Source organism: Pelophylax lessonae (assembly GCF_965119305.1).
Source record: "Pelophylax lessonae genome assembly, chromosome: 4".
Classification (NCBI taxonomy): domain Eukaryota; kingdom Metazoa; phylum Chordata; class Amphibia; order Anura; family Ranidae; genus Pelophylax; species Pelophylax lessonae.
This window is the reverse complement of record NC_138771.1, coordinates 138,538,484-138,556,199: the sequence shown is the minus strand read 5'-3', so window position 1 is coordinate 138,556,199 and position 17,716 is coordinate 138,538,484. Positions and strand designations below refer to the sequence as shown.

The 17,716-nt window shown below is 41.0% G+C and overlaps 1 protein-coding gene across 1 annotated transcript in view; it reads right to left on the bottom strand.

Annotated features, from left to right (window-relative positions):
* The window catches only part of CRABP1 (cellular retinoic acid binding protein 1), a 36,233-nt gene that overhangs the window by 4,400 nt on the left and 14,117 nt on the right, over window positions 1–17,716 (bottom strand). Inside the window, exon 3 of the mRNA XM_082252669.1 lies at window positions 16,204–16,317. Coding sequence (XP_082108795.1) covers window positions 16,204–16,317 — 114 coding nt within the window. The remainder of the gene's footprint in view (window positions 1–16,203; window positions 16,318–17,716) is intronic.

Here is a 17,716-nt window from a genome sequence, read left to right as displayed (position 1 = left end):
GAAGCAAATTGGATCATGCTTTGATGGGGTTTTTTTTTTTCCGCCTTCCTCTGGATTAACTGCGGGTATAGGATTGTGCATTTCTTTACTGGTTTTTTTTGGTTGAGCCAGATAGACTTGTGTATTTTTTCAACCTGACTAACTATGTAAGAAATAAGCTGCAAAAATTTTTTTTCAAAAGTAAAACTGTATAGTATGAACATATTCTCTATTACATAGTTACATAGTTAGTGAGGTTGAAAAAAGACAAAAGTCCATCCAGTTCAACCTATGATGTGTGTGTGTGTTTGCTTTTAACCGTACATTGTATACCCCTGTATGTTGTGGTCTCTAAGGTGTCCATCTAACAGTTTTTTGAAACTATCAATGCTCCCTGCTGATACGACTGCTTGTGGAAGAGAATTCCACATACTTACCGCTCTCACAGTGAAGAACCCCTTACGCATTTTAAGGTTAAACCGCCCTTCCTCTAGTTTTAGTGAGTGGCCACGTGTCTTATTGTATTCCCTTACTCTGAATAGTTTGTTCCTTATGCTAGGGTCGCCAGTACAGTATTTGTACATTGATATCATATCCCCCCTCAATCTTCTCTTCTCCAGAGAGAATAAGTTCAGTGCCTGTAGCCTCTCCTCATAGCTGATGTTCTCCATTCCCCTAATTATTTTTGTTGCCCTTCTCTGGACTCTTTCCAGTTCCAGCACATCCTTCCTGAGGACCGGTGCCCAGAACTGGACAGCATACTCCAGATGTGGCCGGACCAGAGTCTTGTAGAGTGGAAGAATAATCTCTTTATTTCTGGAGTGAATCCCCTTTTTTATACATCCCAGTATTCTGTTGGCTTTACTTGCAGCGGCTTGGCATTGCATGCCACTGCCAAGCCTGTTGTCTACCAGTACCCCCAAGTCCTTTTCCATCCTAGACTCACCCAGAGGTTCCCCCCCTAGTAAGTAGCTTGCTTTCTGGTTTTTGGCCCCCAAGTGCATTACTTTACATTTATCAACATTAAACCTCATCTGCCATGTAGTTGCCCTCCCCGTTATTTTGTTCAGGTCTGTTTGCAAGGTTTCTACATCCTGCATAGAAGATATCGGCATGCCTAGTTTGGTGTCATCTGCAAATACTGAGACTGTACTAGATATCCCCTCCTCTAGATCATTTATGAATAAATTAAACAGGATTGGTCCCAGGACCGAACCCTGGGGGACCCCACTTTCCACACCCGCCCAATCCGAGTACTCCCCATTAATCATCACCCTCTGGACTCTCCCCTGGAGCCAGTTCTCTATCCAGGTACTCACCTTATGGTCCATACCTACCTTCCTTAGTTTGTACAGTAAGCGTTTGTGGGGAACGGTGTCAAAGGCCTTTGCAAAGTCCAGATACACCACATCCACAGGCTTTCCTTTATCTAGGTGGCAGCTCACTTCATCGTAGAAGGTTAATAGATTGGTTTGGCAAGAACGATTTTTCATAAATCCATGCTGATTACTACTAATTATACTGTTTTCATTACTAAAGTCTTGTATGTGGTCCCTTAACATCCCCTCCAAAATCTTGCAGACTACAGATGTTAGGCTGACCGGCCTATAGTTCCCCGGGATATACCTCGGCCCCTTTTTAAATTTTGGTACCACGTTGGCTTTTTTCCAATCAGCTAGCACCATACCCATCTGTAAACTATCCTTAAAGATCAAGACTAATGGTCTGGCAATCACCTGGCTGAGCTCTTTAAGAACCCGCGGGTGCAAGCCATCCGGTCCCGGTGATTTATTTATGTTAAGTTTCTCTAGTTTAGTTCTAAGTCTATCTTCTGTTAGCCATGGCGGCACTTCCTGCGGTGTGTTGTTTAGTTCGGCCTTACAAGCAAGGTTTGTGTAGCCCCCTGATTCTTTTGTGAAGACTGTCTTTCCATCCAGTTTTTCTTTAATTATCCCTAGAGCATGGGTGTTCAACCTTTTGGCTTCTCTGAGCCACATCGGACCGCATATAAAATATACACTATAGTTAAGGTATATAAGTAATAAAATGCCGCCGCGCCCTTCCCGCGCCACCGCGCCCCCCCCACACTAATTTAACACAACTAGAGGATGATCAAATGAAATGGAATCAGTATACAGAGGTATACTTCTTCTGAGAGATAATAAAGGAACACTCTAACCACTTCAGTGATTTGAAGTGGTCATGGTGGTAGGAGTCAGAAACACTGCACATGCTCCCCCCCTCCCCTCTGAGGCAACCTTTTCTGCCTACCGTTAGTTGGAAGCTGCTGTGGCCATGCCCCCGACCCGAGTTCCTTCCTCCCCAGCAAAAAAAAGTGGGCCACATTGCCTGCGGTCCAGGGCCGCATGCGTTCCTCGGGCCGCAGGTTGGACATGCCTGCCCTAGAGAATCGTAGACTACAAATAAAGTAGCAATTTTCTCACTATATACCAGAAATGTATTTTGCTGCCAGACTGGTGTATGACCCATGGCAGAAAGACAAGCAAGTCAGGTTTGGAGCTGAAACGAAGATCAGGAAGTGATTATTTTATTTTTTTTAAACAAGGTTGAAAATAATATCAAAAGCAATTTCGAACAGGAAAGTTTTTTTAGGCCACAGTTTTAATGAGCAATAGCACAACAACCTCTTTGTATATGTGTAATGTTAACGAGCGTTTTGGTCAGCTAACAAAGGCTTTCTTGTGTTAACATGTTTTTGTTGACCTGACTGTCTGGCCAACTCATCTGTATATACTAATGAGAGGCATTAATATCGCTAAGTTTAAATGGGGGCTGGGTACAATGTGATTTAATGATGCTGCCTTCATTGGCCACAGTGGGGGTGAGAAACAGCAGTGTGTTCTTTGTCACTGCTACACAAACTCATTAGCAGAATAACAGTAACCTTTGCCATCGCCAAACATTTTGAGTTTCACACCATCTCCCTACGCAAATGCAGCATAGACTGTTACAGTCTTGATTTGTAACGCTAGAATGCAGAAACAGAAGCTGCATGGAGTTTGTATGTTTTTCAACTCATTTTTTATATTGCCAAATCATTTCCTCCTACAACCCGAATACATTCTGGTACGTTAAAGCAGTTCTTCGCTCTGATTGAGAAAATTAAAAGTCAGCAGGTACAAATACTGTAGCTGCTGACTTTTAATACAAGGACACTTACCTGTCCAGGGGTCCCGCACCATCCTCACCGGTGGCGGTTCTTCAGCAGCCTTTAGGTGCCCAGCAGCAGCATGTTTACTGTGGGCAGCCAGATTCCTTGCAGTTTCACAGCCAGCTGCCCACTGCATGTGTAAGCCACACTGCACTTTGTTAATGGTCCCCCAGCCTTCTGGGACCTGGGACATGTCTCAGAAGGTTGCAGGCAGTGGGGGGAAGGAAAACTTCTGGTTGATCACCATGGCAATCTGATGGAAAGTTGGAGCAGGTACCTGTCAAAACCATGTATTCTTTTATATAACTGAGCAAGTAGTACTAGACTGCAAGATCCTCTCTGGAGCAAGGATTGGTGATAATGGTTAACCACTTTACTCCAGGCCAATTCCGACCTTTCTCACATACATGTAAAAATCTGTATTTTTTTTTTGTTAGAAAATTATTTATAACCCCCAACATTATAAAAATATTTTTTAAGCAGGGGCCCTGGAAAATAAAATGGTGCATGTTGCATTTTTTTGTTACACAGTGTTCGTGCAGCGGTATTTAGGCAAATTTTGGGGAAAAATTAACTTTAATGAATTTTAATGGAACACAATATAATACCTATATTTTCTGGGAAAATATATAAGATGATGTTACACTGAGTGAATAGATACCAAACGTGTCTTGCTTCAAAATTACATACGCCCCTCGAACATCGAAAAACTATGGTTCATTAAATTATCCATAGGTGATTGTTTAAAAGCCTTAACAGGTTACCAATTTAGAGTTACACAGAAGGTCTGGCCCTAAAATTTTTTCTCTCACTATAACGTTGTGATACCTCACATGTGTGGAGTAAATACCGTTTATATAAGTGTGCGGGACCGCCCTGCACGTTCCCCTTTGCGCAGGAGCACAGGGGTCGGGGGCAATTTAAAATCTTTTTTTTTTAAATTTAATTAATTTATTTATTTTTTTACAATGTCCCTTTACTTTTTTTCTCAAATTTATTTCTATCACAAAGGATGAACAACATCCCTTGTGGTAGCATGGGCCGTGACAGGTCCTCTTCATGGAGAGATCTGGGGTCTATTAGACCCCATATCCTTCCTCTGGCCTCCAAAGCATCTGATCAAACCGAGGTTAGTTTGATCAGATGCTGTACAAGCTAGTAACGGTTTATAAATAAACAAACCAAAACTGGGAGTAACAAAATTCTCTTCGCTTCCAGTTTTCCAGTTTCCGATCTCACGGGGGGAAGGGGTGGGGGGGTGGGGTTCGGGGGGGGGGGGGGGATACAATGTCAGTCCCTCTCTCTCTGTTCAGTACAGCCAACAAAAACAAAACAAAAAAATTAAAAAGCCCCAAGGGATTCCATTTACAGTACCCCTCTATATACATATGATTACCCGCATACAATAAATAATTAAAAAAAAAAAAAAAAAAGGAAAGGGGCATAAGACAAGAAGGGGGGGGGGGTTGCTATCTTTGAAACATACAGTGGATATAAAAGTCTACACACCCCTGTTAAAATGTCAGGTTTCTGCAATGTAAAAAAAAGAGACAAAGATAGATCTTTTCAGAACTTTTTCCACCTTTTAATGTGACCAATAAACTGTACAACTCAGATGAAAAACAAACTGAAATCTTTTAGGTGGAGGGAAGTAAAAAAAAAAAAATAATAATATAGTTGAATACGTGTGCACACCTTTTATACTAATACTTTGTTGTAGCACCTTTTATTTTTATTACAGCACTCAGTCTTTTTGGGTATGAGTCTATCAGCATGGCACATCTTGACTTGGCAATATTTGCCCACTCTTCTTTGCAAAAACACTCCAAATCTGTCAGATTACGAGGGCATCTCCTGATTACCCCACAGATTATCAATCGGATTCAGGTCTGGGCTCTGGCTGGGCCATTCCAAAACGTTATTCTTTTTCTGGTGAAGCCATTCCTTTGTTGATTTGAATGTATGCTTTGGGTCTTGTCATGCCGAAAGATAAATTTCCTCTTCATGTTCAGCTTTCTAGCAGAAGCCTGAAGGTTTTATGCCAATATTGACTGGTATTTGGAACTGTTCATAATTCCCTCTACCTTGAACAAGGTCCCTGTTCCATATTGTTCCACATCCTGTTGTATGGTGTTCTTTTGGTGATGTGCAGTGTTGTTTTTGCGCCAAACATATCTTTTGGAATTTTTGATGGTCAAAAAGTTTAACCTTTTATCAGACCATAACACATTTTCTCACATGCTTTTGGGAGACTTCAGATGTGTTTTTGAAAAATTTAGCCGGGCTTGGATGTTTTTCTTTGTAAGAAAAGGCTTCCGTCTCGCCACTCTACCCCATAGCCCAGACATATGCAAAATACGGGAGATTGTTGTCACATGTACCACACAGCCAGAACTTACTAGATATTCATGCAGCTCCTTTAATGTTGCTGTAGGCCTCTTGGCAGCCTCCCTGACTAGTTATCTTCTTGTCTTTTCATCAATTTTGGAGGGATGTCCAGTTCTTGCTAATGTCACTGTTGTGCCATATTTTCTACACTTGATGATGGCTGTTTTTACTGTGTTCCATGGTATATCTAATGCCTTGGAAATTATTTTGTACCCTTCTCCTGACTGATACCTTTTAACAATGAGATTCCTCTGATGCTTTAGAAGCTCTCTGCGGACCATGGTTTTTCTTGTAGGATGCGACTAAGAAAATGTCAGGAAAGACCTACTAGAACAGCTGAACTTTAAATGATGGCTGGTGTACTGACTCCTATTTAACATGCGTTTGAATGTGAGCGCTTAAAAGAGATGTATGGAAATGTTTTTTTTTTAGATTTATACTTACCTAGGGGAATGCAGCATCAGTCCAATGCGGCATCTGTCCCCCGGTGCCTCCGTACTGAGAAACGAGTGATTGAACACCACTGATCACTCGGTTCTGACAGCTCTCTGTTCTGCCCCATCCTCGCTCACTGGAGCACTAAGCTGTGGAGGAGGCAGAGTGGCCGGCTCAGGCTCTCAGCGGCTCGCTGAGAGCCTGAGCCGGGTGTTGGTCCAGGCACCTGCTGGATCCCGACTTCCATTGTCGTGATGATGCGGTGCCTTGACTTACTTCACTGACGCCAGTCCACTCTCAGCCCACTCTCTTCAGACTTCAGTCCACTCTCTGCTGAAAACGGGTCACAGGAGTGCAGAACAAACTGCACTCCTGTGATCCACAGATAAACAGCCAAACGAGCTTTGGCTGTACATCTCCTTTAATTCTGAACACAGCTACATCCCCAGTTATAAAAGGGTATTCACACTTATGCAACTACATTATTTTATTTTATTTTTTTTACTGTCTTTATCTTTGTCCCATTTTTATACATCACAGAAACCTGACATTTTAACAGGGGTGTGTAGGCATTTTATATCCACTGTAGGTATCTTTTCCAGGCTTTCTCCCAACTATGATGTACGGTCTACCCAGCCTCACTATCTAGTCATCCCAAAATAAAAAACAAAAAACAAAAAAAGCTCTAAACAAAGCTAAAACCGAAAAGGTGTGTAGACTAATAATATTAATTAGGAGGGTAGTGCCATAGAAAACCATAAGTGGTTACCTCCCTGATTCTACCCATCCCTTCCCATAGTGATTCTGCACCTCCGGGTCTGGGGCACACATGTACCACTGGGGACCCACTCCCGCTGTGATTAGACACAGCGGGAGCCAATCACCGGGTCTGGCGGACCTGATGTCTGCTGGGATCCATGGATCGTTCCCATTCCCAAGAGAGGCAGATTGCCATTCTGTGACAAGGGAAGACAGACATCCTGTGTTTCTGCTAAGCAGGAACACAAATCTCTGTCTTTTCACAGTTAAAGTACCCCCCACATAGTTATCACTTCCTAGGGACAGAGAGAGTATGGAGAACTGGGGCATAAATTGGGATTTTAAAGGGTACCGTTATATAACCAATACATACAAGGATAAAGTTTTTTCTTAAAAAGGTTTTTACTTTTATTATTCACATGTATTTCCCAACAAAGGGATAACAAGGATAGACAATAATGTTACAGGACAAATCATATAGACATATACATAGGCGCAAATACATATACTGATAAAATTTTAAAGCAAGATCACATCCTTGAATATGTGGGTGGACTCATCAGAGGTCACAGCGGGCCCGGGTAATCCAGTGCCAATGTGTATCTCTCTAATGGATCCAGACTCCACTACCTGACATGTTTCACGGTAAGTACCGCTTTCTCAGGGGCACAAAGGATAGAGCTTTATGATAAGCAACCAAGAAATGATAAGAAAAATACAGAATTAATAAACATGAATATCAAGGTTACACTTTTTCTTAATGACATTGTAATATTTTGAATATCAGTGTGTGTCAAGTATGGAGCAATAGGCCACAGCCCCTCCAACTTGTGACACATATACGTCATGTATTCGATCACATCTTATAGGGTCACTTACATAGATATAAAAGAAGTTCATCCACATTGGCATACAGGCCGAGGCATATGTAGACATTCCCACCTGTGGGGCTGATGGAAAAAGTATCCAGGGTAAGTGTGCTGGATGCCAACTTACGTCCCCCTGGCGGGCATGGACGATCGCAAGGCAAAGAAGGTTTGGCCTAGATGGTAAAAAATGGTACTGGTAAAATATGTACTACATTCTTCAAATAAATATGAAGAGTTCCATAGATTATAATGTGGAACACATAATTATCTAAATTGTTGTAAAGTCATATCATAATTATTGGTTCTACATAAAGAAATTTTTATGTTGTTATTCAGCTGTCCACAACGTTATTTCTGTTATTGAGAATTGTATAAAGGTAATTACCTACCAGAATATATGCCAAAGCTTGCGTATTGGTCAGATGGTGGAGATGGACACATAAAACGCGGGTGTGTATTAATGCCAAAGGAGAAATGTAGATCTATATTCAGATCTCCAGACCGACATGCCAGTCTATATAAATATATATGTAAAAAAGACAATATAAACGAGAAAGAACAGCCAATCCATTAATAGGAATGTATTGGAACGCTATAGCAATGTGCAAAAGTATTAGACTTGACAACGTCCCCTTGGCAACAGTAGAGATATCAAAATGTTGCCCTAGGCTCACAAGCATAGGGGAAGTCCGTGGAGATATCGAAGGTTAAAAAATAAATTTTCAAAAAGAGATAAGTATTCAGCATATCCAATGTCTATAGCGCAATTACCTTGACCAGCTCCTGTGTCTTGCTTCCACCATCTGCACAACACTGGCGTGCTGCACGTGCCTATATGCGTCGTCAACTCCATTGTCATCCGTGGGCGACACGCCCGACGATGACATCACGGAGTCCGATGTACAACTGCGCATGCGTGTCGGTAGACGCAATGCGCAGCTGTTAAATGACACAGAGAACCACCTCCAATGCGGTTGCTATGCAACCTCATGACGCCGGAAGACAGCAACGAGGCTGTAGATGGAGACAGCGCTAATGAGGGAGGATCCATCTGTGTAAACAAAGGGATGTGGTGTAATGTATACCACATGGACCTCTGTACATCGCATGCCCGCCTATGGGACCTCATAGGCAATCCTACGCACAGAGCCCCTGAATGGCCCCTCATCACGGTGGGATGCCGTCCATGCCTTTTATTGAACTATATGCCAAAGTTTACAAGACTAAGAATGTATAGTAAAAAAACATAAGTGTGATCACCATAATTACAGGATATTCATTACAACATTGTGTAGCCTACCACAATAGAGTAGTAAAGGGGAATATATATATATATATATATATATATATATATTCTGCCCTTGGGTTTTTACGCCCCAGGTGCATTATCTTGCACTTATCCACATTATATTTCAGTTGCCAGAGTTCTGACCATTCTTCTAGTTTTCCTAAATCCTTTTCCATTTGGTGTTTCCCTCCAGGAACATCAACCCTGTTACATATCTTTGTGTCATCAGCAAAAAGACAAACCTTACCATCGAGGCCTTTTGCAATATCACTTATGAAGATATTAAACAAAATTGGTCCCAGTACAGATCCCTGAGGTACCCCACTGGTAACATGACCTTGTTCTGAATGTTCTCCATTGACTACAACCCTCTGTTGTCTGTCACTCAGCCACTGCCTAATCCACTCAACAATATGGGAGTCCATGTTCAATGACTGCAGTTTATTTATAAGTCTTCTATGTGGGACAGTGTCAAAAGCCTTACTAAAATCTAAATATGCAATGTCTACTGCACCTCCACCGTCTATTATTTTAGTCACCCAGTCAAAAAAATCTATAAGATTTGTTTGACATGATCTCCCTGAAGTAAACCCATGTTGTTTTTCAATCTTGCAATCCATGGGATTGAAGATGTTCCACAATCCTATCCTTTAATAGGGTTTCCATTAATTTGCCTACTATTGATGTCAGACTCACTGGTCTATAGTTGCTCGATTCCTCCCTACTACCCTTCTTGTGAATGGGAACGACATTTGCCAATTTACAATCTTCCGGGACGACTCCTGTTACTAATGATTGGTTAAATAAATCTGTTAATGGTTTTGCCAGCTCACCACTAAGCTCTTTTAATAATTTTGGGTGTAATGAATATGCTGTAATTATGGTGATCACACTTACGGTATGTTTTTTTACTATACATTCTTACTCTTGTAAACTTTGGCATATAGTTCGATAAAAGGCATGGACGGCATCCCACCGTGATGAGGGGCCATTCAGGGGCTCTGTGCGTAGGATTGCTTATGAGGTCCCATAGGCGGGCATGCGATGTACAGAGGTCCGTGTGGTATACATTACACCACGTCCCTTTGTTTACACAGATGGATCCTCCCTCATTAGCGCTGTCTCCATCTACAGCCTCGTTGCTGTCTTCCGGCGTCATGAGGTTGCATAGCAACCGCATTGGAGGTGGTTCTCTGTGTCATTTAACAGCTGCGCATTGCGTCTACCGACGCGCATGCGCAGTTGTACATCGGACTCCGTGATGTCATCGTCGGGCACGTCGCCCACGGATGACAACGGAGTTGACGACGCATATAGGCACGTGCAGCACGCCAGTGTTGTGCAGATGGTGGAAGCAAGACACAGGAGCTGGTCAAGGTAATTGCGCTATAGACATTGGATATGCCGAATACTTATCTCTTTTTGAAAATTTATTTTTTAACCTTCGATATCTCCACGGACTTCCCCTATGCTTGTGAGCCTAGGGCAACATTTTGATATCTCTACTGTTGCCAAGGGGACGTTGTCAAGTCCAATACTTTTGCACATTGCTATAGCGTTCCAATACATTCCTATTAATGGATTGGCTGTTCTTTCTCGTTTATATTGTCTTTTTTACATATATATTTATATAGACTGGCATGTCGGTCTGGAGATCTGAATATAGATCTACATTTCTCCTTTGGCATTAATACACACCCGCGTTTTATGTGTCCATCTCCACCATCTGACCAATACGCAAGCTTTGGCATATATTCTGGTAGGTAATTACCTTTATACAATTCTCAATAACAGAAATAACGTTGTGGACAGCTGAATAACAACATAAAAATTTCTTTATGTAGAACCAATAATTATGATATGACTTTACAACAATTTAGATAATTATGTGTTCCACATTATAATCTATGGAACTCTTCATATTTATTTGAAGAATGTAGTACATATTTTACCAGTACCATTTTTTACCATCTAGGCCAAACCTTCTTTGCCTTGCGATCGTCCATGCCCGCCAGGGGGACGTAAGTTGGCATCCAGCACACTTACCCTGGATACTTTTTCCATCAGCCCCACAGGTGGGAATGTCTACATATGCCTTGGCCTGTATTCCAATGTAGATGAACTTCTTTTATATCTATGTAAGTGACCCTATAAGATGTGATCGAATACATGACGTACATGTGTCACAAGTTGGAGGGGCTGTGGCCTATTGCTCCATACTTGACACACACTGATATTCGAAATATTACAATGTCATTAAGAAAAAGTGTAACCTTGATATTCATGTTTATTAATTCTGTATTTTTCTTATCATTTTCTTAGTTGCTTATCATAAAGCTCTATCCTTTGTGCCCCTGAGGAAGCGGTACTTACCGCGAAACATGTCGGGTAGTGGAGTCTGGATCCATTAGAGAGATACACATTGGCACTGGATTACCCGGGCCCGCTGTAACCTCTGATGAGTCCACCCACATATTAAAGGATGTGATCTTGCTTTGATATTTTATCAGTATATGTATTTGCGCCTATGTATATGTCTATATGATTTGTCCTGTAACATTATTGTCTATCCTTGTTCTCCCTTTGTTGGGAAATACATGTGAATAATAAAAGTAAAAACCTTTTTAAGAAAAAACTTTATCCTTGTATGTATTGGTTATATAACGGTACCCTTTAAAATCCCAATTTATGCCCCAGTGCTCCATACTCTCTCTATTCTGATTAGGGATGAGGTACCTGAAAACATAACATATTAATTTAATGAGCTAATTCTGCTACTTCCTAGGGACACATTAAACCCTTGGATCGCCCCTGATGTTAACCCATTCCCTGCCAGTGTCATATTTTTTAGCACTGATCACTATATTGGTGTCACTGGTCCCCAAAAAAGTGTCACTTACCCGTGTCCGATTTGTACGCCACAATGTTGCAGTCCCACTATAAGTCACTGATCGCCGCCATTACCAGTAAAAAATAAATACAATTCTATAAAAATATGCCATATTTTGTACACGGTATAACTTTTGCCCAAACCAATTAATATACGCTTTTTGGGATTTTTTTTACCATCAACAGGTAGCAAAATACATATTGGCTTAAATTGATGAAGAATTTCGATTTTTTTTTTACATTTTATTATTGTTTTTATATTGTTTTACATTGTCCTGGAAATTGTCAGTCTTTTTTTGTTTATAGCGCAAAAAAAAAAAAAAAAACAGATGTGATCAGACATAAGTAAGCTCTATTTCTAGGAAAAAAAGAACATAATTTTTTTAAAAATAAAAAAAATCCTATTTATTTTGTTTTATTTTTTATTTTATTTTTAACACTGTTTTAAAAAAAAAAATAAAATCTTATCACTTTTATTGCAGTCACAAGCAATGTAAACATCCCTTGTGACAGTAATAGGCAGTGCCAGGTACTCTTTGTGGCGGGATCTGGGGTCTAAAAGACCCCAGACCTCTCCACTGAATTTTTGAATACTGTCACTATTTTTAAATCAGCGCCATTGGCAGCCAAGTAAACCGGAAGTGACGTAGTGACGTCACTTCCAGGTTACATGATCAGAGACCTGATCAAAGCCGAATCTGGCTTCGTTCGGGACTTCAACCAGCAGGCGGATGTGTCGCTGGTTGCTCGGGGTCTCCTGGTGGGAACGGCCCTTCCCGCTCGCTGGGATAACAGCTGAGCAGGTGCTGAGCTGCATCAGTTGTTATCTCCTGAAAGCCGACCACCAGCTCTAAAAAAACAGTACCAGGTTGATGCCTGCAGCTGCAGGCATCATCCAGGTACAACCACTTCTTCAAGCGGATGTACAGGTACGTCGGTTTGCGGGAAGTGGTTAAAGTAACGCACTGCCATATCGCAAAAAATGACATGGTCATGAAGGGGGTAAACCTTCCGGAGCTAAAGTGATTAAAATCAAACCAACTACTCTAAGTTCTGTGGAATTTTAAATAAGAGTCATTTTGCAGATGTATTAATTCTTCCATTAATCTAGTACTATCTACTTCTCTAAACCAATCCATCAATGTTGATGTTTTTGATTTCCAATATTTCGGGATTAGTATTTTTGCTGCATTCAACAAGAATGGAATAATAGACGCTCTATATTTTTTCTTTGGTTCACCTGTAGCATTGAACACACATTGCCAGGGGTCTTTCCCAACTTCAGCATTACTGATCATCTTGATTAATTTCAAGAATTTTCCAACATATATAAATCAATGGGAAATGTCACCATATATGGGTATGTGTTCCATCGCCTCCCACACTCCCATCAGCACAGGGATGACACATCTGGGTTAATCTTTTGTAATTTTGATGGAACATAGTACCACTTAGTGAGCAGTTTATAATTCATTTTTTTATCCTCATATCCATTGAGGTGGAGTGCACATAATCCAAAATGTTACTCTTAGCTTCTGGGAGGGGTTGATTAAATTCGTGTTCCCAGCCCACCAAAAGACATGAGGACCCAGGATCAGGGGAAATAACAACATCATATATACAGTATCTCACAAAAGTGAGCACACCCCTCACATTTTTGTAAATATTTTATTATATCTTTTCATGTAACAACACTTAAGAAATTACACTTTGCTACAATGTAAAGTAGCGAGTGTACAGCTTGTATAACAGTGTAAATTTTCTGTCCCCCCAAAATAATGCAACACACAGCCATTAGTGTCAACATTTCCTGTGGCCACCATTTTTTTCCAGCACTGCCTTGACCTTCTTGGGCATGGAGTTCACCAGAGCTTCACAGGTTGCCACTGGAGTCCTCTTCCACTCCTCCATGACATCACAGAGCTGGTGGATGTTAGAGACCTTGCTCTCCTCCACCTTCCGTTTGAGGATGCCCCACAGATGCTCAATAGGGTTTAGGTCTGGAGACTTGCTTGGCCAGTCCATCACTTTTACCCTCAGCTTCTTTAGCAAGGCAGTGGTCATCTCGGAGGTGTGTTTGGGGTCATTATCATGTTGGAATACTGCCCTGTGGCCCAGTCTCTGATAGGATCATGCTCTGCTTCAGTATGTCACAGTACATGTTGGCATTCATGGTTCCCTCAATGAACTGTAGCTCTCCAGTGCTGGCAGCACTCATGCAGCCCCAGACCATGACACTCCCACCACCATGCTTGACTGTGGGCAAGGCACACTTGTCTTTGTACTCCTCCCCTGGTTGCCGCCACACACGCTTGACACCATCTGAACAAAAAACAAGTTTAGCTTGGTCTCATCAGACCACAGGACATGAGTTCAGTAATCCATGTCCTTAGTCTGCTTGTCTTCAGCAAACTGTTTGCCGGCTTTCTTGTGCATCATCTGTAGAAGAGGCTCCCTTCTGGAATGACAGCCAAGCAGACCAGTTTGATGCAGTGTGCAGCGTATGGTCTGAGCACTGACAGTATAAAGAATAGTCATCCTAACCAATCATGTCAAGCACCAGCACCCCAATGATTGATATATAGTGTACAGAAGGGGAAACGGGGCTTTCCTGAAGCTAGACTACTCCACTCAGTATAATAACAGTATAATAACAAAATTTGATAAAATATTTACTTTATTCATATCAAAAATATTTAGAAATTTAATCCAACACATATTTTTTTCATATATCATCATACAGAAGTACAATGCAATAGATAGGAAAATTAATAACCCTTCCTCCAAACCCAAGCTTAACCTCTCCCATAGACACACTGTAATGACACACTGTAATAAAGTAAATATTTTATCAAATTTTGCTAGTGTTATTATACTGAGTGAAATAGTCTAGCACCGGTAAAGCCTCATTTCCCCTTCAGCCTGTTTACTATATATCTGAGCACTGACAGGCTGACTCCCCACCCCTCCAAACTCTGCAGCAATGCTGGCAGCACTCATACATCTATTTCCCAAAGACAACCTCTGGATATGACGCTGAGCACATGCACTCAACTCCTTTGGTCAACCATGGCATGGACTGTTCTGAGTGGAACATGTCCTGTTAAACCACTGTATGGTCTTGACCACCGTGCTGCATCTCAGTTTCAGGGTCTTGGCAATCTTTGTATAGCCTAGGCCATCTTTATGTAGAGCAACAATTCTTTTTTTCAGATCATCAGAGAGTTCTTTGCCATGAGGTGCCATGTTGAACTTCCAGTGACCAGTATGAGAGAGTGAGAGCAATAACATCAAATTAAACACGCCTGCTCTCCATTCACACTTGAGACCTTGTAACACTAATGAGTCACATGACACCGGGGGGGGGGGGGGGAATGTCTAATTGAGCCCAATTTGGACATTTTCACTGAGGGGTGTACTCACTGTTGTTGCCAGTGGTTTAGACTGTAATGGCTTTGTGTTGAGTTATTTTGAGGGAACAGTAAATTTACAGTTATACAAGCTGTACGCTCACTACTTTACATTGTAGTAAAGTGTCAGTTCTTCAGTGTTGTCACATGAAAAGATATAATAAAATATTTACAAAAATGTGAGGGGTGTACTCACTTTTGTGAGATACTGTATATTAGATATACCAAGTTTATCCCCCCTTGGTCCACAAGCCTTCCACTGCACCTTGTGACTTTGCTGATGCACAAAAGCAGCATGCTAGACACCTCTTTCTTTTACTTAGTGAAATTAAGAGTTAGGATTCAGGTCTTTGCAGCAATATATTCCTATGTGTACAATAACAAGCACTGCTTATAGTTAGAAGAACTGAAGGTGGAACTTTAGTAATAAAATGAAGTCCTAATAGATCACTTTAGGCTGGCCCCTTTTGAAGGTATAGCTATAAAAAAAATTAAAAATAAGTGCCTATACTGTTTGAAAGCCATTAATACACTGTCTCACCCTGCTCTGCACATGCATATTTGCTCTATACTTTTAAAAGCTGTGCCTAAAGAGGCCAATCTGCTAACAGCCTAAAGATTTACTGCTGCTCAAGGGCTCTGGGATTCAGCTAAATGGCAGCCTCCAGGAAGAAGAGACAGGAGCAATCATACAGCTAAGGACTTACTGTAGCTCTGGCTCTACTGTATACCCAAGTCATTGTGCTGGGTTCACTGACTTAGTAACTAAGGCAATGAACCAACATAACACTCAGACAATTGAAAATTTTAAAGGAAGTAGTCAGATGCAACCCCTGTATTTATCCTATGACAGGTTTACTTTAAAGGTGGAAATGAAAACCAGGTTGGAAGATGGTTTTTAGATCAGCTTCACTGGTGGCCAAGTGTTCAAATATTTTCATTTCAGCCTTCTAAAACTGTTCATTTCATTACATAAACCAATGTGGATTTACAAATCAATGTACATTTTCTTACCAGAATTAGTTCATCTCCTGAAAGTTCCCGAGTCCAGTAAGTCTTGGGCCCTGTCCCATCCACTAGAGTCTGCTTACAGTAGATCTTATTTTCCTTCTCCCAGACAGGAAAACTCTAAAAGCAATGGATACAAAGGAGACAACTAATACAAAGGGATACAGAAAAAAAAGTGCAAAACATAACAAAAAAGGCACATGAAACCTCATCTCCAGGAGTATCTACTAAGCAGTCTATACAATGGAAAGCATGCATCCTAATCAAAAACAGTGCCTTTTGTGTTATAAATGAAAATGAGAGATCCACTGTACCTATAATACCCTTTGGTCTCACTGAATTTCAAATGTGTAGCTCTCCAGAATTTAGTTTCTCGATGTCAGTCATTCAGGCTTCAGATTTATAATACTAATTGGCCTACTGTGTCAGAGTAAGCAGTTGAAGAAAGTTGTATAAAATCTTGCTACCATTATAAGTTGTCAGCTTTTTTTACTCGCTGTATCCAAGGCCATACCCAGGAAGAATAAGAAATGTGGAAAGAAGGCAACTGATGCAAACATAATAAATAGGCAGTAACTGGGTGAGCCAGTATGAATGTGCATTGCCACTTGTCAGTCCCACGGTCTTCTGAAATCACTCATCATTACTGCCAAGAACAGCCTGGGCATTCTCAAGTAGTATGCTTTGTTTGTGCTTTATAGATAGGCCAGGTGGCTTACTGACTGAGTTTTGCTTGGGGTCCTGGAAAGGGTCCTTCCTGCAGGCTAGATGCCATGCAGGCCTGATTTGATAGAATAACTGTTATTTAAAATTTTCCATTGAAAGATAAAGTGGAAGTTTACATTTGTTGAGGTAAAAAATCCCCATTCACTTCATATAAGTACATTGCAAGTGTTTTAGCTTTATTTCAGATCTCTATACCCTGGTACTAGATGAAACATGGCAGTTTTATTAAGAGTACATTAGAACATGACTTGTGTAGTAGTATCATTAAGTTCTCATTAAATTGCTGAAAATATACACGGCTTCAGAAGAGCCTCTTTAATTAAGGAATTGACAGCCCCAACAGCCTTATCCTAATCAGTACCTCTTTTTGGTAGTGGATACTTTTTTTCAGCCCTATCTCAGACTGACATACAGTCATGGCCAAAAATAATGGCACCCCTGCATTCCTGTCAGATATTGCACCACTTCGCCCAGAACATTTTTGCAATTACAAATGTTTAGGCATTCACATGTTTATTTCTTTTGTTTGTATTGGTATGACATAAAAAAGTGGAAAAACAAAAAGCCAAATCTCACAAATTCCACGCAAAACTCCAAAAATGGACTGGACAAAATTACTGGCACCCTCAATTTAATATTTGGTAGCACACACCTTGGAAAAATAACTGAAACCAATGGCTTCCTGTAACCATCAATGCCTTTCTTACACCTCTGGAATTTTGGACAACTCTTCTCTCACCAACTGCTCCTGGTCTCTCAGATTGGAAGGATTTCTTCTCCCAACTGCTATTTT